Source organism: Phaethon lepturus, unplaced genomic scaffold (assembly GCF_000687285.1).
Source record: "Phaethon lepturus isolate BGI_N335 unplaced genomic scaffold, ASM68728v1 scaffold9241, whole genome shotgun sequence".
Lineage (NCBI taxonomy): Eukaryota > Metazoa > Chordata > Aves > Phaethontiformes > Phaethontidae > Phaethon > Phaethon lepturus.
In genome coordinates, this window is record NW_010518422.1 from 17,230 (window position 1) to 39,631 (window position 22,402).

Genomic DNA, 22,402 nt, shown 5'->3' on the forward strand with positions numbered 1-22,402 from the left:
TGAGAAAACGCTTCTGCGCATTATGAAATGGCCCTGCAGTGTGGTTGGCCACAATCCAGAGTTGCAGTACATGTGAAAGAAGCTGTTGTTATTTCAGTCTTTGCTAAACTGTCTTTTTTTTTTTTTAATACTTTTAATACTCTCTCTGACTTAAATTGAAAGAAAAGTTATATTAGTTCTATTGTTCTGCAAGGTCCATTGCTATAAATAATATTAATCTTGCAACCAAATGATCTATGATCCCTCCTAGAATATTTTTAAATAGAGTAGGCTGGCAGATTTTATCACAGTGGCACACAGTAGGGTGGGTATAACATTGCTTTGGAATTTTTAATTCTAAAGTGCAGGACTGTGTCTTATCATAGGATAATGTTAGAGCCAGTAGTCCTCTGGGCAATACTTCTATGACAATGGTCACCTCGAAACAAATGCTACCACTAAAAAAAAAATCCATGTATTTCTGAATTTTTTTCTTCTGTAGCTTGCATGACTTTCAAAGGAGTCATAAAAGCTCATACTGTTGACTCAGAGCTGAATTTTAACACTTTTTCATAAGAAGGAGAATTAGACTTTTAATGATGTAACTCAGAGTATAATTCCTCTCATGCATAACCTAAGGTAAAATGAAAGAAATGAGATCAAATTTGGCTCTGACACTAATGGGATGCATTCTGGTTTATGCTGTTGAAAACCTAAAATAAATCTACTGACTAAAATAGAGTAATTTGCATTTGAGGATACACTTTGCTCCTATACATGTACAATTTGCATCATGTTTTGGACAGGATAAGCCAGCCGAGATCCAAACACAAGTGATTTCTAGGGTGAATCCAACGCTCCTCTGATGCAAGCTCTTGGGATTTTTTTCCTGAGTCATTCGAAAATAAAAGGTGGTCTGTGAACTGAAGCATTCTATAACCAAAACTGTTTTTCTGATTTTTTTCTGAGATGGGGTGCCAGGTCTCCCTGGATTAAGAGGTCTGAAAGGAGAATCAGCCTCATTTGAGAGAGAGAAGGATTCAGAAGTGGCGGCAATCCTCCATGTCCATACCACACTGCAGAGCCCATCCCACATGTTTTATGCCACTTCACTTACCACCCCTTTGGCTGACCTCCTTTGCCAGCTGATGCGGTGTCTCTGTGTCCTCATTGTTGCTAATTCTTCAGGACCCCGATACTTCTCATCTTTCCTTTTCCCCAGGCCTTTTTTCTTGGTAGTTTTCTTCATCTAGAAGATGACCCTGCACTTCTCATGTCAGTCCAACTCTCCAGACTGCCATTCAGCAGTGGCACAGACCTGACATTCAGAGGCCACATTCAAAGACCACATCCAACACGCGCCTTGGGCGTTCGCACTGTTCCCAGGAGACACCTAGAGGGCTATGGGCTGAGGGAAGGCAACCACCAGTGCCTTCTTACTAATGCATTCACTTTTCTCCCTAGGGTCCACAAGGAATTCCTGGTATCATGGGACCAAAAGGGGAGAAAGTAAGTGTCTGTGTTATGCAGTTTGGTATGTTTTTGAAGGGGCGAGGAAAGAGGTGGTGGGGCTTGTGTTGCCTTTTTTCCTTGTCCGTTTAGTCAACAGTGGAACTTTGGGATGTGGGGATTTGCTTTAATTTGAGAGTAAAGCTGTGACTTGGTTTGAAGCTAGAATTTAAATCTTCATCTTTCAGTATTAATTTTCAATCTTGCAATGTTTTTTATGGCTTCTCATGATAGTTACCTATGTCTAGAGTATACATTAAGAAAACAGCTCAGATGCACAAGTCAAGTCAGTGATCTTACTGATCCAACAGCCTTTGCCCACCGAGTCCCTCTGGGAGAACATGATAAGCAGAGCTTTCATATGCAGTGTTAATAGTATGGGTCAGCTCAGATATTAAAAGTGATCTACATCTTAAGTTATGGCTTCAGATCTGCAAAGCATTTGCTCCATGATGGTGCTTGAAGAGTCTTATACCTGAAGCTGGGCATGTAATTATATGTTTTGCTATACAAAGAGGTGACTGTAGATTTAGGGCTGAAAGAACAGGAAAGACAAAGGAGCTCTGTTAGAGTGATTTTTCTCATTTTATGTCTGGAAGAAAAGTCTTGAACACAAAGATAATCCCAGTATGTGTGGTGCCTATGAGACTAATGTATTCTTTTCTCTGGCAGGGGGAGATCGGCAGGCCAGGAAGAAAGGTATGAATGAAGATGCCGTCTCAGACACTGGTCTAATATTTGACAAATAGCAGCTGTCAGAGAGGGGTGCAGATAATAGTTAAATAAAATTAGCTAATGGTGAAGTTTCACCTGTTTGTGCTGCTTCCCCTGGTACCTGGGTGGGTGGTAGGGAGCTCTGGGCACAGGGCTGGAGAACTGGACTCTGTTGGCTTGGAGAGCTGTCCCAGATCGTTTGAATTCGACAAATTCCCTCGTAAGAGCATGTGGCTCTGGCCAGACAATTAAAACAGAGCAGGCAATTACCTGAACTATGTCTCTGTGGACAGGGGAAGCAGAGTATGGGAGCCATCATAAAAAGTGTATTAAAAAAAAACAAAAAGAAGAAGGAAAATCAAACTTTTTAGTCTTCTGAAGTTGAGACAAGGCTCAGCCAAATAGCCCAGAAGGGGGAATAACCATTAATGATTGCATTTACAGAGTTTTGGCACCGACGCAATATGCTGACTACAATCCTATGCTTGGTGACATATGATCCATGATATATCATCAAAAATATGTGCCCCTACATGTGATGAAACAGAATACGTTATCTCAGTCGCTAAGTGCCTCCATTTAATGTAATTAACTTTAAAAGAAGACAGACATGCAGGATGAAACCAGAGATATGCAGGGGGTAGTCACTAACCAGGAAAAGAAGTACCCTTCTAATAATATACCAAGGATTTTAACACCCTTCTAATAATATACAAGGGATTTTACCACCAGCTACCAACCAGTAATTCAAATGAATATGAAACACGTAAACAAAAGAGGTCTTTTTCTTTAATCTAAATTGCAAATGCCCTACAGCAAACAAAAATGTTACTTATATAAATTCAAGTGACCAAATCAGTAATGTCTCAGAGAGAGTCACCCACCAACCTACAAGAGAGAGCAAACCTCAAACACTGGCATACTTATTCTTCTAACAAAAATTAGCAGGCCCTAAAAGAGAAGTTGCTTAGGTTGGAAATAAAAGAGCATAACTCCTGCTAAAAGCTGTCTGGCTCGTGGGAGGTCACTCTTAGCCCCAAATGTCATGATGACATTTCTAAGATGATATTGTCAAGTGGCATAAAGCAGTGGAGTAGCACTAATCATCTGCAGCATTTTAGGAGATAATCAAAGAGTGATTTACAGGCAGTAGTTAAAACAGATAAATAACGGTATATATGTAGTTATTGCTAGTCATACTGTAGCTAATAAATGGCAATTATAGCACATATGAGAATGTTCAGAATAAGAATAATAGTAAATAAAAACAGGAATATCATAGTTAAAGGTTTGGTTCTGTTCCTAATGTAAATTGGATTCATACTGATGTAGTCACATGCAAGGGGTTTTTTTTATTTACATTGTACTATTAAATGAAAAGAGGATTTAAGTTACTGATACTGGGGTTTTAGGATGACTATTTTGACTGCATGTAGATTTACTCTGTAGCTGATCTACTTAGTTGAACGAGTATAACCTGCTATTTCTGCAAGCCTATGCTTCCTCCAGTAGCATCAACATAAACTGTATTACGTATATAATATAGTATTTTTTGTATTAAAAACAATGTAAAGAACCATTTGCAGGTCTTTTCCTGAAAAGACTATATTCCTCCATGTCTTCTGTCTGCAGTGAAGGCCTGTGTGTAGGAATGATGCTACATGAATTGTTGTAACTGATGTTTTCCGTTCAAGGGTAGACCAGGTCCCCCGGGTGTCCCTGGGATGCCAGGACCAGTAGGATGGCCTGGACCTGTGGGACCGAAGGTAAGACTAAAATTCACATGGCATCACCTGTTCAACATCACGATCCGAACACAACAGTTGCCTGGGAAAGTCTCTAAACCACTGTCTGCCAGAGGCTGGGAAGCTGCAGCAGTGCAAGGACACTCTATCCTTGTCCCATTTCTTACACTGCTCTGCCCAGTCTAGGGTTAGGTTACTCCACCTTCAGCCTAGCCCCTGTAGCACTTATGTTGATTAAAATAGATGAAAGCACACCATGTTTAGTTCAAAGCTGCATTTTCCAGTAAATCTTCGACTCCTCATTTGCTCCATGAAGGTTGGTAGCTCTTGCTACTGCAAAAATAGTAGTGTGAATTAGTTCTGAATCCAAAGCCACACCTGCAAATCAGACCTTCAAGCCCTTCACAGCTATGTTGGATGAGGAACATCATATTATATAGTATGTGGGAATGTAGGCAAGCAACAAGAGACTATGTACAAAAAAGAAGCCAATGCTCACTTTGAACTGTGAGATGAGAAATGGTGTCCCCTAGAATGCAGTGTGCTGAGGTTTCTCACAGTGGGAGCAGTGAGGACAGAAGGAAGGTCCAACTACTGCAGTCCCTCACAGTCTGATTACTGAGAGCACAGAAGTCAGAGCATTCATTCGCTTGGCCTTTTCCGTATATGAGCTCTAGTTTTATTTATGAAGTCTTCCTAATTTTTATTTTATCTCCTCTCTGTCTATGGTTACGCATTTGCATCACACTCCTAGCAGCATCCCTCACATTTAGTAGTAATACTTTTTCCTATACTTTGACTGCAAAGTCCTACTTGCTGTTTGATCCCGAGGCTTCTGCTTTTATTGGCTCCCCTGATACCTGCCTCCTCTGTTCTTTAGATGGGTTCACACTTCCATTTCTTCTGGTCTTTATAAATTTCTGTTTCCTGCCTGTCAGTTAAGGCTCCACCCGAATGCAGGCCAGCAAGATCTCTGTGCTCGTTTCCATCCGTCGTGCCTCTCTTTCCTTTCTCTTTTTCTGATCTCTGGTCTTCCCCAACTCCTGATACTCATCTTCACTATAGTCATTTGCTGCATCCTCTTCTTGGCTGTAAATTGCCAGTAAGCTGCTGTTTGGGGTTTTTTTCTTATTCTCATCTCTGTGCCTTCTATTTCTTCAGCTGGGTCTCTTTATTTATCTTCCCTTTCTTTGACACAGCCTTGGTCCAATCCTTATTTCTCCTACTCTGTTTCTTCAAGTCTTTTCTGAACTTCTGCCGGGGAAGCAGCCAGTGTGAAAATCCTTTCCACTACTAGAGCAGTGAAAGCCAAAGGAGAATGAGAGTCATCTGTATTCTGCTGGTAGGGCTGCTGCACCTCTGTGGGGACTACTCCGTATTTCACCCTAGATATAATTAGCTGACAGCAGCCAGGGAAGCTGTAAAGCCTTTTCATGATTTACTGGCTCCAAACCACCGTAAAGCACGTGATGTCTCAGGCCTATGATAGTAGTCACTATGCCTCCCCAAGCCACAAAGGCTCACAGCAAAACACCTTTCTTTTCTGCAACTCAGTGGAAGTGATGCTGGGTAGAGACAATGCACCTTCGGGCAGCAAAAGGATGCGCTGCTGCTGCTAATTGGCTCGCACGCCCTTTAATAGCATCTGGCAAAACTGAAGCTCAAGTTACACACACAAGAAAATGCAAACAGAAGAATAAGGTAGCACGAGGACTCAGGCAGAATGCAACTGCAATATAGACCTCTGACCACAGTGCTACACCAAGGTCAGGCTTGTCTCAAGTACATTCAAATATGACCTCATCAGAGAGCCACTCTCAATAACTCTCTTTATTAACCCCCTTAGGGTGAAAAGGGAGAGTTGGGTGTGATGGGATTGCCAGGTACAAGAGGACCAATGGGCTCCAAGGTTTGTTAACCAAACGCTGCATTTTCAGGCATTGGTTTCTAACGCTCTGCTGACAGCTGCTTCCCTCATGAATTTGCTGGAAAGCATTTATCAAGAGATATCTTTTCTAATACAGCTAAAAAGATATGTTCTCCTTCAAGCGAGGTTATGTTGTCTGGTTGGGCTTGGCTGTGTTATTGGCTTTTCAGAAAAAATGCTTTGGTGTAAATCACTGTGATACAAAAATTTATTTTAAAAGCAAGATTTACATATAATTGTATCCCACTAGAAAACTGGAGTTTTTAAGTGTATCATCTGCAGCATTAACTTGTGTCTGCAATGTTTTCCATCCATCTCATAAGACTGTGGAGATCATTTTGGTCCTCTACTAAAATTATGCATACATATTGACAATTGAATAGTAAGCACAATTTGGTCTGGATGTTCTAGTATCTGCACATCATTGTCTATAGCATAGCCTCTGCCTTTACAAATTTAGGCCACAACATTTTAAGGTACTTTAAAAAAATATCTAATTAGTTTAAGCAAGTAAAGGACTGGAAAGAGGAATTGAACACCGTTGTTTATTATATGTTTCTTAAAGAGAAGCTCAGTTTTATAGTAATCTTCACATTAGAAGATTGCTTAAGTATAAATTAAGGATGTTCCACCGGGGAAAACAAAACAAAACAAACAAACAAAAAAAACAACAAAAGAGGAAGATTATTGCTAAAATTATTTTAGATTATTAATTGTGTCATCTAAGGCTTCATTCACTTGTTTACGTTTTATTTCCCTTGTTTAAATTTTAAAAGCAATATCATACCTGCTGGCTTTACCTAGCTTTTTGACATTGGCTTTTGGGCTGAGTTGTCTTGCCTTTAATTCAGATTTCATAGTTCTGTTTCAGTGCAATTTTAAAAGCTATAAATATTGATTTGCATTTACAAATTGATGCAATTAATTATTTGTGCTTCGTTCTTTTTCTTCACTTTAAAGTCTGCAAGTTTGCTTCTTGGGTAATCTTGAAAGTGAGATGCATTAAAATATCTATCATTCTCTTTAGGGTTTTCCTGGAACTAGAGGAGAAAAGGTTAGTGTGACAATAGAATAATATATAATTTAACGATTGGAAACAGTTGTGTAAAAAAAAGTAACTGTAGAAATGAGATTGAATTTTGTTGGAGTGAAGTCTAAAGGTCCCTCTGAGAAATGAAAACAAGCAACAAGAAGGAGCACAGTCTTGTGGCTTGGGCTGGGATGCTAAAGAAGTGAGTTTTACACCCCGTCCTTTTGTGAACGAGTTACTAGGGTGCACCTCACTACAGTTTCCCCATCCGTATCTGTAGAAAGGGTATAATAACCCTTAATTGTTGGTCTGGTTTATTTAGGCTATATATACTTTGGCACAGAGACAGTTTTTACTATAAGAACATAGAGTGGAACCTGAACATGGATGAAGCCAACTGGGAAAAAAAAATCAAGTTTGGAAGTATTACGTCCAGGAAAGCACGTATTTAAAGTAATTATCTGGGGAGAATGAGCCCCTTTTCCTACAAGCCTTACTCTTAATTCTGTTATACTATCAATGAAAGTAATAAGGAAACATTTTAGGGTATCTACCATATACCTCATTCTGGAGACACTACTGTATTCTGCGTGACTCCAAATAATGCCTCATGTAGGAGAAATATTCTTTGCTTCCTTGTGAAATGGTAGTAATTAAGCTGTTGCCACCCTGTTGTGTCTCTCCAGGGGTCCAGAGGTGACAGGGGTGACAAGGGAGTCAAAGGAGACCAGGTAATTCTCTTTTCCAAATGGCTGTGAGCTTTAGCTGAATGTGCACACGAGGACTAACGTATTTCTGACAGAAGAAAACAGGAGCTGTATGGGCGAAGGGAGCCTGGAGGCACCTTCCTGGGAGGGCAAGAGTGGGGAGGGAAGGCAGGGGTCCTACCTGATGGGCGGCCGGTGGGGCAGCCTACATGCCCATGTGCCCCCAGCCCCGGTGCGTAGCAGGGTGACCAGGCTGAGGGGCATTTCCCGGGGGGTAACCTCAGTCTCTCCCGGCCTGTGCACTCCAGAACCACGACAGCTCGCCGAAATGCTTTTAGCTGGTGATATTATATTGCTGTGAGGGGTGGGAAAAAAAAAAAAAAAAAAAAGAGAGATTCATGGGTTGGGGGTTCTTTTAGCTAAGAAAGCAGAAGTGAAGTGCTTTTAATGTAAATGGAGAAATGCCATTCCCAAATGCAGGCTTTGGGAGTTGTCCAGGTAGCAGGGTTGCCTGTAGACAAACGCACAACCGGGATGTTTTTGCCAGGGGAGAGGAAGCAGGCAGCAGAGGATCAGACGGAGGACGGAGGAGTAGTGCTGCCATACAAGGGGCTTTACAGTAAGATTTTGCTTATAGTCCTCCATCTACTGTATCATCTGCAGTGCTGAATCACAGTGTGGGTTTTTCAACCAATATCAATACATGGCACCTGGTTTTCTTCCTTCCAAGCAAGGTGCTGCTTTGTCAAAGATCACTCCACATTTTTTGATGATTTTTCTCCGTTTACTTTGCAGGGAGAAATAGGCTTCCCTGGAATGCTGGGGCAAAAAGTAAGTGGGCATGAGGTACTGGGGAGTTAAGTGCTGGCATAAGGTCAATGAATGGCTTCAGAGACATCCAGGAAAGTATAAGGCATTGAAGCTCTTGCTTGACTCAGTGACCAACACTTCTTGGACTGGATCTAATTCTTTAGGCATTTTATCTTAGGAGAAAACTCTGAGATGTAGCTGTTTGTTGGTGTTTCTCTTTTTTCTAGAACACTGTTGTAGTCATAATCTTCCTCCTGTTTAACATACTCAAACTCTTGATTATAGATTGATAACTGCCCTAATTGTTTGGGTTTTATTCACTTGAAGCTAATAAATATTTCCTTCTTGATACTCTGAATCAAAATGGCATTACTATAAATAGCAGTGATAATCCTGACCAATTTTTGTCATCATTATTCTGTACTTGAAAAACAAGCAAAATGCAGGTGTTGGCTGATGGATACAAATCCTAAAGGGGGATAATTTTATGACATAATCACATCTTATCTCTGAAATTAGGGTAAGGAAATGATGGTTGCTTCTAAGGAGGCTGGAAGATGAGTGAATTCACCTCCCTTCCCCTGAGTGACTTTATTGCATGTGCATCTCAACAGCAAAGCAAGATATTGCCAAGGGGTCAGAGAGTTTTGCTAGCCTTGGCCTCTCCAAATCTCTGAGCATGTTTCTGATCTCTCCATTTGGCTTCCTCCTTAGGAAAGGACTGTTCAGGGAAACTTGGGTAAATTGTAAGAGATATTTTTTTACTTTATGCTTGTTTTTAAATATTTTATTATAATTTTGGATTTCTGAGAAAGAAATGGTGCCAACATTATCTAGAGGAATCATGTGAATGAAAGCACTGTCCTTCTGCTGTCTTGTGTAAGGCAGGTATAACCAAGGTAATGTGAATTTCTGTACTTAAATCCTGCTTCCTTCCCTCCACATCCACCAAGGGAGAGATGGGCCCAAAGGGACAATCTGGAGTACCAGGACACAGAGGACCTATAGGAAGACCTGGAAAACGAGGCAAACAAGTAAGACCACCATGTTTCCTCTTCCCATGACTCATGGCATCTGTGTGGTCGTGGCATACAGCCGGGGTCTGTGTTCTAGTGGTACCATGCACTTTGTAACAGCAGGAGCAGATAGAAGCTTTGAAACACCTCACAATGCATGCACAGGCTGCACAGGAGTTAGTCCCAGCTTCAGGGTTATAAGGAAGAAATTTTTCACAGTGAGGGTGGTGAAACACTGGCACAGGTTGCCCAGAGAGGTGCTAGATGCCCCATCCCTGGAAATATTCCAGGTCAGGTTGGACGGGGCTCTGAGCAACCTGATCTGGTTGAAGATGTCCCTGCTCACTGCGAGGGGGTGGGACTAAATGACCTTTAAAGGTCCCTTCCAACCCAAACTATTCTATGATTGTATGAATTGTGTGTAAATTTGATACTGACTCCTCTGCTGTAGCATTTTCCAAGGAGAAGGTAGCAATATTGGTACAGTTACCTATTAAAGTCACCAAATGGGCCTCTCTGAGTGCACCTTTCCTTGTGTGTTTATTTTAAGCAAGGATATTGGGGGTACAAAGGAGACCAGTGCCTGGTGCTCTGAACTGCCACCTGCAGAGCCTGTTTCTTTCCACTGACTGACAGGAAGGGAACGTGTTCTTGCTAGACTGACTTCAGTGTTAATGCGCATCTGCCCAGATACAGGAGCTTGTAGATGCTGTGGTTAATGGGCTTAGCCGAAAGCATTTTGTTTGCAGTCTGGTTATGTCCAGCTTTGCAAACAGAGGCACATGCCTGCTTCACTGTTGATCTGATGCCAGCAGCTAATATTGAAAGACTAGCCAGTGTGGGGAAAAATTAAAGTTGGGTGTTGTGGAGGGAATGATAGGTCACCAAGTAAGGAAGGTATGTGCGATGCAAGTCTGCTAGATGATCCAGAAGAAACTTTTTTTTGTCCTTGATTTGTCATTTTTTAAAAGCTGATGCATGTGCTTCACTGGGTTTAGGTTTTTTTCTTTTGCAATCTCTGCTCATCTGAGATCCTGCCAAAGTAATGTGCACAGAGTATGATTCCGTAGCGCGAGGCAAAGGGAAGATGTAGCGCCTGCAGATCAACTTGAACACGCTGCACTCCTTACTTGACCTTAGGTGTTTTGTCACACTGCACAGCATCTTAATCAAAAAGTGGTGATGTAAGGCACGTCATAATTTAAGGCAACAATCAGAACTATAATCTGGCCTTAAATTAGGATTTCCAGGCCCAAGGCTCAGTACACAAACCCCTTTCTGGTGCCCTGAAGGCAATTTCAGCATTGATCTTCTGCAGGAAAACTGGGCTTCCCTCTGTAATTGGTGAACTAGTTATTTCCTTCCTTCTTTTCTAAGCCTTTGAAAATCTTCAGAGTGGCATTTTAAGGCTCGGTGGCTCTGGCTGCTGCCTTTAAGTGCTGTAGTTATCGTCTGGCTGTTTGTTCAGCTGAGGGGATAGTTTCCATCAACATGGGGCCATTTCCTGTCTCTTGATCCAGCTGACATCCCTAGATAAAAGCAGCTAAATTAGGAAGGTGTCACTTCCACTTCCATTTTGAGATACGTCTTGATTATCTCACTGACTTCTTCAGCTCTTCTCTGCCTCTGGGGCAGGCTCTCCTAAAAGGTGGCCAGGAGGTGGGAGTAACAAGTCACAGCCTGAGATATAACACCCAAAACTTTGTAACTTGGGAACTGACCCTAAGGAGCATGATAGGGAGGAATGACTTAGAGCTTTAGATGATGTTACTTTGAAAGAAGGGAGAGGAATATAAGTATTGTCCATGGGAAAAGCTTTTTCTGAATGCATGCATGTGAATGGGTGCATGTGGAAAGAAACAAGGCAAAGATGTGCAACATAAATCTCTGCCATGGTTATTTAATCTATCTGTGCTAAACAAGAAAGCATTAAGCAATCATTCCTCCAAAGCAGGAGACGCAGCAGACAGCTCGTTTTCAGGCAGTACATGTCTGACTGGCCCTGGTTTGCCTCTGCCAGACTGCTGTTGTGTGGGGGAAAGAGATTTCCCACGCACTTCTCGGGGGCTACAAAACCCTGGTCTGCCAGTTCAGTGTTGCGTAATGTAAGAAGCAATTAGGGATCAGCATCGCTGACATTCACATAAATCCTGGAATATTTTGATGGCACAGAGCTTACCTAATAGGATTAAACAAAGCAAATATTCAATTAGTTCTTCATGGCGCATGGCAAAATCAACCTTCCTGTGGTGAAATGGTGCAAGTGACATTCAGATGTATCCGTGGGATACAACTTATTATGTAACAACAAATTATTTTAGCATATATTACTATATATGCTTCATTACTCTGAAATTAGACATGCAACCACTCATCATGCACCTGTGAATGCACATTAACCTGGAATTACACCATCTTCAAGGAGCTTATCTCCTTTGTCCTTAAAGGAAAGCTTACATAGCACACGTTATTTTTGTTATGCTAAATAACATATGCTGTTACATAAAAATCAAATCAGATATTTAAACTTTAAGCTATGTAATACACTGCTGAAATAGAAAGCTGAGAAATTCAAGCCTTGGTGAGTATAGAGCAGGAAGATAAATATAGTTATTTTTAATAAGTGTCACCATATTAAATTCAGGAGCAAAAATAGGAAGGTGCTGAACAGTTCTAGGGTGAAACTTCCAAATGCCTAAGGGCATGGCTGCACAAACAAGTTCCCATGGGGCAAACTAGGGCTGATTTTACAGAATATTACCTATTGTATGGTAATTGTGTGTAAGCTCGTCTCCCATAGGTAATTTTACAGCGTTTTGGAGGATCACCATTTGTCAGCGTGGTGTTGCCACACACTAGCTTGCACTTTGTAAAGCCAAGCCCTTGCTTGCCTTGCAATGATTTGTTAACATAGCTATACCACAGTGAAAGTCAGAGATATAGGGCTCCAGGAACCTAAAGTACTTCTGAAAACAGTGTGGGCCTCACAGTCATTAGCGTGCGTCCGAAAAACTGCACCCTAAAACTGCAAAATGTCGCTGTGGAAGCCCTTGCCCGACACCTTATTGAATTTTCTCTTTATTTCCCCATTGAGTATTAATGCAGTAACTAGGGATTTCCAGGGTCACCTATCTCAGCTCCACCAGCCCGCCCTTCCTCAGCTGCACTGCCTCCTAGAGAGCTACCAGGGGTAAAAAGGCATCCTTAAAGAAAGGCCAGCCAAGTGATTGGAGTCAGAGCAGGGTGATTCCTGATTCCACACAGAGCAGATCTGCTGAGACCATTCACTTTTAGGAGCAGAAGTCCTGCCTGGACATGCTTTTCTGTCTCCATGTAGAAGAGGACAGCGCGTCCTCCCTGGGGTGGTGGCTATGAAGTTCATCTTGCGTGCTCCTATTGGCAAATGTCTTGGCTTTCTTGAAAGGGAAGCCAGTGCTGGCTGGCAGAAGTTGTGTGTTATTAATAGTTTAGCAAATAAATGGATGTCGCCCCTCTCCTAGGGACTAAAGGGAGACATTGGACCCGCAGGTATCATGGGTCCCCCTGGAAGACCTGGTCCTTCTGGCCAGCCAGGCCCTCCTGGACCTTCAGGATCAGGTAAGCATGAGATGGGGTGATTTCCTAAGCAGTGTCACCGCTCCCCAGACCTTCATGACTCATCACGTACACCTACACAGGCCCCTTTACAAAAAGTGCTGCTGGGTTTTGTTTGCTTTTCCATTGACAGCAAGGAGAGGATTTCTCCTGAAGGCAGGTCATGCCATTGTTGTCCATTATAGGGACTCTATACCTGTCCTAGTTTAACCCCAGGCAGCACCTAAGCACCACACAGCCGCTTGCTCACTCCTCCCATGGTGGGATGGGAGAGAGAACTGGAAGGGTAAAAGCAAGAAAAATCATGGGTTCAGATAAAGACAGGTTAATAGGTAAAGCAAAAGCCGCACACACAAGCAAAGCAAAGCAAGGAATTCATTCACCACTTCCCATGGGCAGGCAGGTGTTCAGCCATCTCCAGGAAAGCAGGGCTCCATCACACATAACGGTTACTTGGGAAGACAAAATGCCGTAACTCTGAATGTCCCTCGCTTCCTTCTTCTTCCCCCAGGCTTTATATGCTGAGCATGATGTCATATGGTATGGAATATCCCTTTGGTCAGTTGGGGTCAGCCATCCCAGCTGTGTCCCCTTCCAACTTCTTGTGCACTCCCAGTCTCCTCGCTGGTGGGGTGGTGTGAGAAGCAGAAAAGGCCTTAACCCTATGTAAGCACTGCTCAGCAATAACAAAAACATCTCTATATCAACACTGTTTTCATCACAAGTCCAAAACATAGCCCCATACTAGCTACTATGAAGAAAACTAACTCTATCCCAGCCAAAACCAGCACAATACCTTACTTGAAAGCTTATGTTATGACTTCTGATATTTCAAACAAAACCAAAAACATGGCCTATGTAGTACCTGTGGGACTTCGGTAGATGAGGATGATGAAAAGCCATCCATCAGCCTTGGAGGAACTAGTTAATCTCCATCATCAAAGTTCTGCTGCTTCTCCAGATAACCTGGCTTACAGTGAAAGATTGTGACTTCTAATTGGTCAGGACACAGTCACTCTGTGCAGCTCTGTAAAAGAAAACCAGATGAGACTCAAGTCACAATGGCAGTAAGGAAAGAAGGGAAGAGAAGGAAAGGGATAGGAGTCCAAGGGAAAAAAAGGGTGGTGAAAAAAACCCCTCTCTCTTTTTAGTCAAGTGCTGTAGATCTATGCTTGCTGCAGTTGTGTGTGTTATAGGAACCATGAGAAAAATCTTCTAACTGGTAATTGTACAGCTTCAAAGCTATACAAGGAGATGAAGTCTAGGCAGCTTGTGAGACAAAGCGTAGACCAACACAATACACGACCCACGACGTTCAGTGAAAGTGAACCCTCAGGTAGGGTTTTCTCAACCCAGATATATACTAAAGTACCTGACAAGAAAAACAAAACCAGTTGGAAACTACTGTTGCCTCAAATATACAACAGTGCTTGCACTGCAGCCAATCTGTTCAATGTCCTCTTCCATTTTGCTTTCCCTTTTTCTTCCTTTGCTTACATCAGTGGGCAGGAGGTCTCTTCCTTCTGGTGGTGTGGAAATGGTGCATCTGCGAAGCTGGGGGCTGCTTCAAAATCTTCACATAACTCATGTCTCCCAGTATGAAACGTCTTTGTCCTGAGTAAAATAGCTGGAAGTTTTCAGAGGGCAGAATTTTCACCATGCCAATGGAAAGGCAGCCAGGACCTTGAGATTACTTTTTAAAGGCTTTATTCCATCTGCAGAAAGTTTATGTGTCAGGCTTGTTAATCTTTTTCCTCTAGAATATAAATTCTGATCCTAAATGACCTTTCTGTAATGATGTCACTGCTTGCAGTATGAACATGTTGGCTCATAGTCTAATTCTGCAGAGCAGTGCATCCTTGCCAAAGTTTGAAAGTCAAAAAGCAGTATTTAAAAAAAAAAATTATTTGCAGTACTCCTGTATTTCTGCTTGGATTTTCTTGTACAGAAACCTCTGAAACAGCATTGCTCAAGTGATTGCACAAATGCATAAGTCCAATGCGTTGTGGATGTCTACAGAGTCTGACTCTACTAAACTTGGTGCATAAGTGCTGTAGAGTGATCTGTGTGTTCATCATGACCTGAATTTCTGTAGCTTCAAAAAAGCTGACATTTATCTAGAAATCCTAAGCACATGGCCTCTCTTTTTCTTTGTAAAGTTGGTAGAAAAATTTAAACACTGATCTGAAAAAAAATGACTGTGGTACAAAGGCTGGTCTTTCTCCTGCAGTGCTGGAATTGGTGGTTCTGGTAATCACATCCTTCAGTTCCCAGGGGCTTTGGTGGGTGCATCTCTGAAAATTTACATAAACACATATATCCACCTGACCTGTACTTTTTCCCCTAAGGCTGCATTTGTGTTTTGTATGTTAACTTCATAACAAGGCAACCTGGTACTTTGCTTCCTAGGGCAATTTGCAATAGGACCAAAAGGGGAAAGAGGACTTCCAGGGCCTCCTGGGAGATGTCTCTGCAGATCCCCCCAACATGTGAATAACCCGCCATATGAGGAATCTCTGTTTGGACACAGTTACCCAAAAGTCCCTGCGGTAAGCAGATTTTCTGGGAGAGGATGTGGGCAATTCTTAAATACTTGTATTATTAGAGTTGTTATGTTCACTAATATTTTGGATTTAACAGGTAAGTATGTGGGCACTGTGTTATTTCCAGTACCCACAACCTCCGAGATCCAGTCAATGCAAAAAAGTCTGGTCTCACGACTAGTCTGAGGATTGTGTGATTGAGGCACTGAAATGTAGCTGTTTCAAACCATCAGTAATGCAGCACGTGTTTAGGAAGCTTTTTACAAGCCTGAAGGTGCTCTCTTCCACCTGCTACACATATAGTCTGTTCTTTTTATTTCAGTAAATTCAGATTGGTCAGTGAAGTAAGCATCTCTTTCTTGTTTATTTTTTATATCATCTTCCGCAAACACAGTGATTTCAGAATTGAATATTGGGGTCAAGCATTTCACATATAAGATAGAACTTTCTCCCAAAACACAGACCCTCTGCCTTGAACCAAAAAGGAGTCTTCATAAACCGTGGGAGTCAGACTTCTGAGCTCCTGTCTGTAGACATACACTTTTATATAGCTATAATTTCAATCTCTAGCCTTCTTGAAAGCATTTTTACGAGCAAATTAGACAAAGTACTTTAAAGGACAAGTCATTGCTGGAAAGTGACCTAGCAATTTTTCATCTCTGATTTCTGTGGGCTTTGTAAAGACTATTTCTGTACTTTCCCTGCTGCTGGTCCCTGCCTTATTATTCTGTGCACTGTGGCACTTAATCAGCAATGAAAGTGCTGCCTTGCTGCTGCGGCGTACCAGCGCAGCCTAGCCCCTCCGCTCACGCAGGTGGGTATTGGGCGGCTGTCGAGTCACCTCTGAATGACAATAAGCAGCAATTAGCTTTGCTAACTTGCTCATCTGTCACATTGTCGGAAAGCTGTTACAGTTTGTGAAAGGGACATATTCACAACATTGTCCATTAAACTGGGTCGTTGAACTCAATTTTTTGCACGAGTGTGCTGCAAATCTTGTCAGCTGCTCGCTCATCCCTGTCTGTGTTGCATTATAAAAAACGCCCCGTTATTTTAAAACTTAATGGTGACAGAAGAAAGTGCATGAAATAAAGGTGCATATCACATCATGCTGCACACTGTTGCAGAAAAATATCATGTACTTCATGGCTCAATGGACAAGGTATAAGGCTTGCAATATTCTGTGTAGGTCGTGTGACCCTCCTCCATCTGGCACAGTTTCATATTAGATCATAAAAGATAGTAATGAGAGTGTAACTACCTAAAATATAAGTACCCTACGCTACCTCTGTGAACCCTCATTTGACGATGCTCAAGTGCCGTTTCTGTTCTCAGAAATGAGGGACGGGGAAGAGGCAAGCCTCTTGCCCCGGGGCGGGGGCGGGCGGGGCGGGCTAGGGAGCAAAGCACTGGTTTTCGGTCACGGGCTAAGGGTCATTCCCGTTTTTAAATGTTTTGCCATTTCGAAGGCCAGTATCTGTAAGAGAGATTTCCAGAGAGCACAGATGCGCTGTTGATTTCAGGAGGAATTGGAACTCTGGGGCTGGGACTTGAGCTCCTGAACGCAGTTACAGAATCAGTTCTTTGCTGGCTTTCTATTTCTTTGCTTTCGTTCATTCAAGCTGAAGGCGTTTTTGTTCAATGCTTCTTTAATGAAATTGGCCTTTGTTGGGGGCTGTGGGAATATTCTGCCATGTAAATATTTCAGGGCGATTTGTTTTAAAAAAGAGCCAATTCTGCTAATGCTGGTGGGAATCAGGCTCAGCCCTGAATCCGTTTTGCTCAGAAGCATTCCATTTGCTTTTTCTTAATTTAACAATGGTTTTAATCTTTCTAAAATTAATTTGATTAAGCTGCTGAAGGAAGAGATTATTTCCTAATGCCACTTAGAGCCCATTTCTGTGACTGAGACATTAAAAAAATTGGTAAGAGAGCAGGTCATCCTAATGTTTCCATTTTGAACAAATTTTTTTCTGTTTAATTGAAGACCTGGTTTTAGACTAAAGTATATGCATGTAAGGAAACATGCATTTCAATGCCAATTAAATCTAAACAAAGTACAAAGTAGTAAAAGATAAGTGCAGGTTGCATTGAGCAATGCATTATTTATTTTGTAGCCATGAGCATGCCTAAAAAAATATAGACAAAGCCACAAAAAGCTCTTATACCCATATGGATTTTGCAATTGTTCCAGCACCTAACCGTTTGAGCATCTGATTTTTTTTTTTCCCTCAACACTGATTGTGCATGAGTATTTGCATGATCATTACCTGTGGATGTGCATTTTGAAATAGGGGCCATTGGAGCCATAGCTAGGGGCTCAGGAAAGACCATTCTCCTTTGGAAACTGGTGTCTCTTCCTACCAGTTGCAAATGAGCCTCTTATAGTCGGGCAGTCCGTGGGTGTAAGTTCTCACACCATTCTGTTTCTGAAAACAACCAAACCATTTTTCTGCGCAATTATTTACGTACTTGCAGATATATATGCCAGTTTGCAACACTAGATTCCGTGACAATCCAAAATACTTCTTGAGAAGGTTACCAATCGCTCTTTTTCTGTGCCCCAGATTTTTGTGGTGAATAATCAAGAAGAATTGGACCGGTTAAACACCGAAAATGCCTTAGCTTTTAGAAGAGATCAGAGATCTTTGTATTTCAAGGATACCTTTGGATGGCTCCCAGTCCAGGTGAAAATATGACTGTGGTCTCAGAAAACTCGTGAGTGTATGTTTCATTTTTAAAAACAGCACATACTTCTGTATTTAAGGTGTCATACAAAAATCAAGCAAGTAAATGGAGCAAAAAGCTTATTTTTGAGCACTGCCACAACTGTACCTAATTCTGTGATTTTTGTTCACAGGATTCTTAATTACTGAGGCGTTATCTCATCAGTGTTGCAGGTTTTGCAACGGAGCCTGTGAACCAGGCTCCACTGCTGAACAAACTGGGGCTGAGTTTGGGGAATTTGCAACACTAAAGAGCACTTTTGATTTAACACAAAATAAGGCAAAACTCGCCAGGGTACAAAGTTGCAGGAAAACATAAACCGTGCAAACCAAAACCATGTATTTCCTTATCGCTTCAAGGAGCTAAGCCAAGTCTTGCTGAAATCAGCAGCAGGATCCTTCTTGTGCCCACTGGTCTTTGAACCAGATTCTGTATAAACCCTCTGAACCACCAAGTAGCGGGATGTGAAAACCCGGTTGCAGGATCTGCCTCCCACAGCCCTGCACCCCGGCTTGCTCGCCAGGCTGCTCGTGGTCGGTTCGGTGACCGCTGTGTGTTTTTTGGCCAGCTCACCCCTTTCTCCCCCGTGGATTACCGCTTCGAGGATGGTGGCACCTGCGGAGATGGGGTTGTACAGGCGGGGGAAGAGTGCGACGATGGCAACGCAGTTGTGACTGATGACTGTATAAGTAAGTTACAACGCATCGAGAGCGGCTTCTTCCTACCAGGGAAGGTGCATTAGTTGTTTCCGCAGGGTACAGCGCTGTGTAAATCACACAAGCGCTTCTCTCGGCGGAGCTTGCGTGGCTTTTGATTCGAGTGCAGGCAGTGGGGCAGGGAGGCACGACGGCCATAGTGCAAGCACCGAGCTCCTTTGTGCAGGAGGATGCCACACGCCAGCTGTCTGCAAGTCAGAGCAAAACCGTCGCATTTCAGGGGCCAAATCCAGCAGCTGGTTTACATACACACCTTCCTCAGGGGCTGTCGACTTTCTGGCCGAAAGATGTAGCATCCTTTTGCAGTGCAACACAAAACTCCTTAGGACAGACACTGGTGCTGGCTGTTTCTAATTGTAAAGCCAGATCCTGGATCCAGTAAAACCGCTTCTGATTTTGTTATTCGCTTGCCTGGGGAAGCTGTCAGCCCACTACCTTAACTAGTAGGTTTATACAACATTTGATTCCTGTCTAGTCAATCTTCCTTTCGTTTTGCTGGTTGTGGATAGCAAAAGCCTACAAGTGTAGAAGCAGCTGTGGCAACCTTCACTTCGACCTTTCAGCTGCTTTTGCCACTTGATCCCTTCCCCAGAGCACGGCGCTCGACGCCGTCTGCAGCTGACGCACAGCAGGTTTGGTACTCCGTTGGTTCTAGCAAAGGGATGCTGCTTCGTGTTTCAGAACAAGCATCAGCCAACACTGAAAGATGCAATTTTTCTTTTTCGTTTATACAGCCCTCCATTTTTCAGCCTGCCTTTCTAAGGAAATGAAGTGTAAGCAGCCACACTGTGTGCGTTTGTCCATCCACCTATCCATCACCACCCTTTCCCTTATAGCTTAGGAATCCCAGTTAGCTTCTCATCGACAACAGGAAAGGGATTTCAAAGGCAATTCAGTTGCAACAGGTATAGGGAGACATATAAATGAATGTCCCTCTAAGCTTGCCTGACTGCAGGGTTACCCAGTGAGAGAGCATGAACTCTCCAGGCTCCAAGCACGAGAAAACAATTTAATTAGAATTTACAATCAATCATGTGGAACAAGCATGCAGGAAAATAGTGTGCGCAAAATTGCACACGATGCATCTGGAGGTACACCGTGTTGCTGTGCGCTATACGCTGGGCAAAGCTTCAGGTCAAAGCCTTGCAATACATAGACTTCTGGCACTGATCTGACCCAAAGAGTTATCATTGAGTTACGTGGAAATGAGCACATTGTCATCATTCTGCTCTTGTGACTGAACCAAAACAAAAAGCTTAACCAAATGTTAAGCGGACTAAAACAGGCTCATTGTTTTTAGAAGTATCAATTTCTAACAAACAGATACTTGCTGCAATTAATTAACCATTTCTATTTGTAAATAACCCACTTTAATCCTTATAAACTCCCTATTCCTGAGTGGAGGATGAGGACATTTAATCCATTGCTTAATAGTGTCTCCAAGAAGGTGTCAAAAGGATTTTGGCTAAATTTATTTTTTCAAGTTACAAAGTCATACTCAAAAAGTTGAAGATATCAAAAGCCAAGCCCAGTTGCTAAAATAGCAAAGACACCCACATATTACTGCAACCTACATGCCAGTAACCATGAAAAAATGTCACAAGGCCCACTCACACTCAAGCCAGTGGGAAAGACACATTTTTGGCAATCTTTACATATTTTTTTTCCTTTGATTGACAGGAAATATACCTGCATATTGATCCCACATTCATATGTGGGAACTCACAGTAGACACGCATAGATAATGTGCAATATCGGGTAAAGGTCTAGGTTAGGATTTTCAAACCATTTAATGACCTCAGAGTGTTTTTTTTTAAATTGTGACCTCCCCAAATAATTTGTTAGCTACATTTTATGCTGCCTTTAATTTGTTTTAGTAGCATTTATCTATGGTAATAATAATTATTAGAATAAATGCTGTTACAATTAGTGTTTCTGTAGTAATTATTTTTAGCAGTTATCCATTCTTTCCCTTTGTCATTGAAATTAAGCTAAAAAAAATACTCTTTGTAGTGAAGAGTATTGCTCCTCCTAAGACAGTCCTTGGAGGATCCCCTCCCCAAAATGCCTTGTTTTATACTTCACACTTGAAAATCTAGGTCCACTTACCTGACCTGCCTCTCTTACACATGCAGTGCCTTGAAAGTATTTCTTTCTGTATTTTTCACTAGGATGCCGCCGTGCTTACTGTGGAGATGGCTACAAACACGAGGGGGTTGAAGACTGCGATGGGAAGGATTTTGGATATTTGACATGTAAAACTTATCTCCCTGGGTATGTATCATATGTCCTCACTTTGGTTCAGGTATTTTTGTTTGGGTTTTTTTTTCCTTTTTTCTCTCTTTACCAGCTTTAAAACAGAAAACTATTACCCACTTAAACCTTGTTCCACTGAGACCACTGCGGGTAGCGAGGGAGAAGGAGTCTGTCAGATTATTTCTGCATATCATTGACTTTAAGGGCTCAATCTCATCTCTCAGTAATAAGCACATGCCTCTTACTGTACATAATGAATGAAAGTCACATTTGCCCATTGCTTGCAAAGATTTCCTCATTTGGTGACATTATCATTGCATTGATGTTCACCCATAACATACCAAGAGTAGGAAAGACCGTGAAAAGGAGATGATCACACTGAAGGGGAAAAAAAAACCCAAAACAACCAAACCACAACCTTCTACCAACCTCCTGTTGCCCTTACCTTTAACTATACTCTTGGGTTATCTTTGTTTCTGAATCAACCAGTCATTTATCAGCCTTTCCAAAGACCGGGAAATTCAGCCAACAGCAGATGCAAAGCCATGCGTCTGCTTAGCAATGATGTCCTTCATTTAAAACATCTGCTTATTGTTGACTTGTCTTCTCTGCCTTTGTTTAAGCAGCTTCCTCTGATTAGCATTCTGCTTCCAAGAGCAGTACCTCTATTTAACTGTCAGGTATTGTTACTGGCTAACAGGAAACATTTAATTTGCAAATGAAATTATGCACAGAGCCCTCATCATTCATGGAAGAATAATGTGCTAATTGACAGGAATAAGAAACCACAGGATGTCTTTGTAAGTCAAGTGCTGTGCTAATCCTTCCACTGCAATTGTTGGAGCACTCCTGGTGTAAGAGACTTGCTAAAATCGAGACCAGCCAACCTATCAACCTGGAACATTTTACAGACATCTCCTCTTCAGACAGCGTGGAGCTGTTTTCTACTGTGAAAACTACTCCTTTCTAAGCGTCTGAAGTTTGGTGCCAAAAATAGCACCACAAAAGCTTAAGAAATTTTTATAAATTTCATTTTCCATGTATAATCAGATTATCTGCTAAACTAAAGAAAAAGCTGTGACTCATGGGTAAAATAGGTATATGAGTTTGGCACCCCATGGGCTTTTCA

At 42.0% G+C, this 22,402-nt stretch overlaps 1 protein-coding gene across 1 annotated transcript in view; it reads left to right on the top strand.

Annotated features, from left to right (window-relative positions):
* COLQ (collagen-like tail subunit (single strand of homotrimer) of asymmetric acetylcholinesterase) overlaps window positions 1-22,402 on the top strand; it is a 39,919-nt gene that overhangs the window by 16,602 nt on the left and 915 nt on the right. Inside the window, exons 4-16 of the mRNA XM_010296735.1 lie at window positions 1,444-1,488; window positions 2,161-2,187; window positions 3,897-3,968; window positions 5,794-5,856; window positions 6,902-6,928; window positions 7,591-7,635; window positions 8,407-8,442; window positions 9,375-9,455; window positions 12,938-13,034; window positions 15,441-15,580; window positions 18,142-18,261; window positions 18,870-18,990; window positions 21,189-21,291. Of these exons, the coding sequence (XP_010295037.1) occupies window positions 1,444-1,488; window positions 2,161-2,187; window positions 3,897-3,968; window positions 5,794-5,856; window positions 6,902-6,928; window positions 7,591-7,635; window positions 8,407-8,442; window positions 9,375-9,455; window positions 12,938-13,034; window positions 15,441-15,580; window positions 18,142-18,261; window positions 18,870-18,990; window positions 21,189-21,291 (977 nt within the window). The remainder of the gene's footprint in view (window positions 1-1,443; window positions 1,489-2,160; window positions 2,188-3,896; window positions 3,969-5,793; window positions 5,857-6,901; window positions 6,929-7,590; window positions 7,636-8,406; window positions 8,443-9,374; window positions 9,456-12,937; window positions 13,035-15,440; window positions 15,581-18,141; window positions 18,262-18,869; window positions 18,991-21,188; window positions 21,292-22,402) is intronic.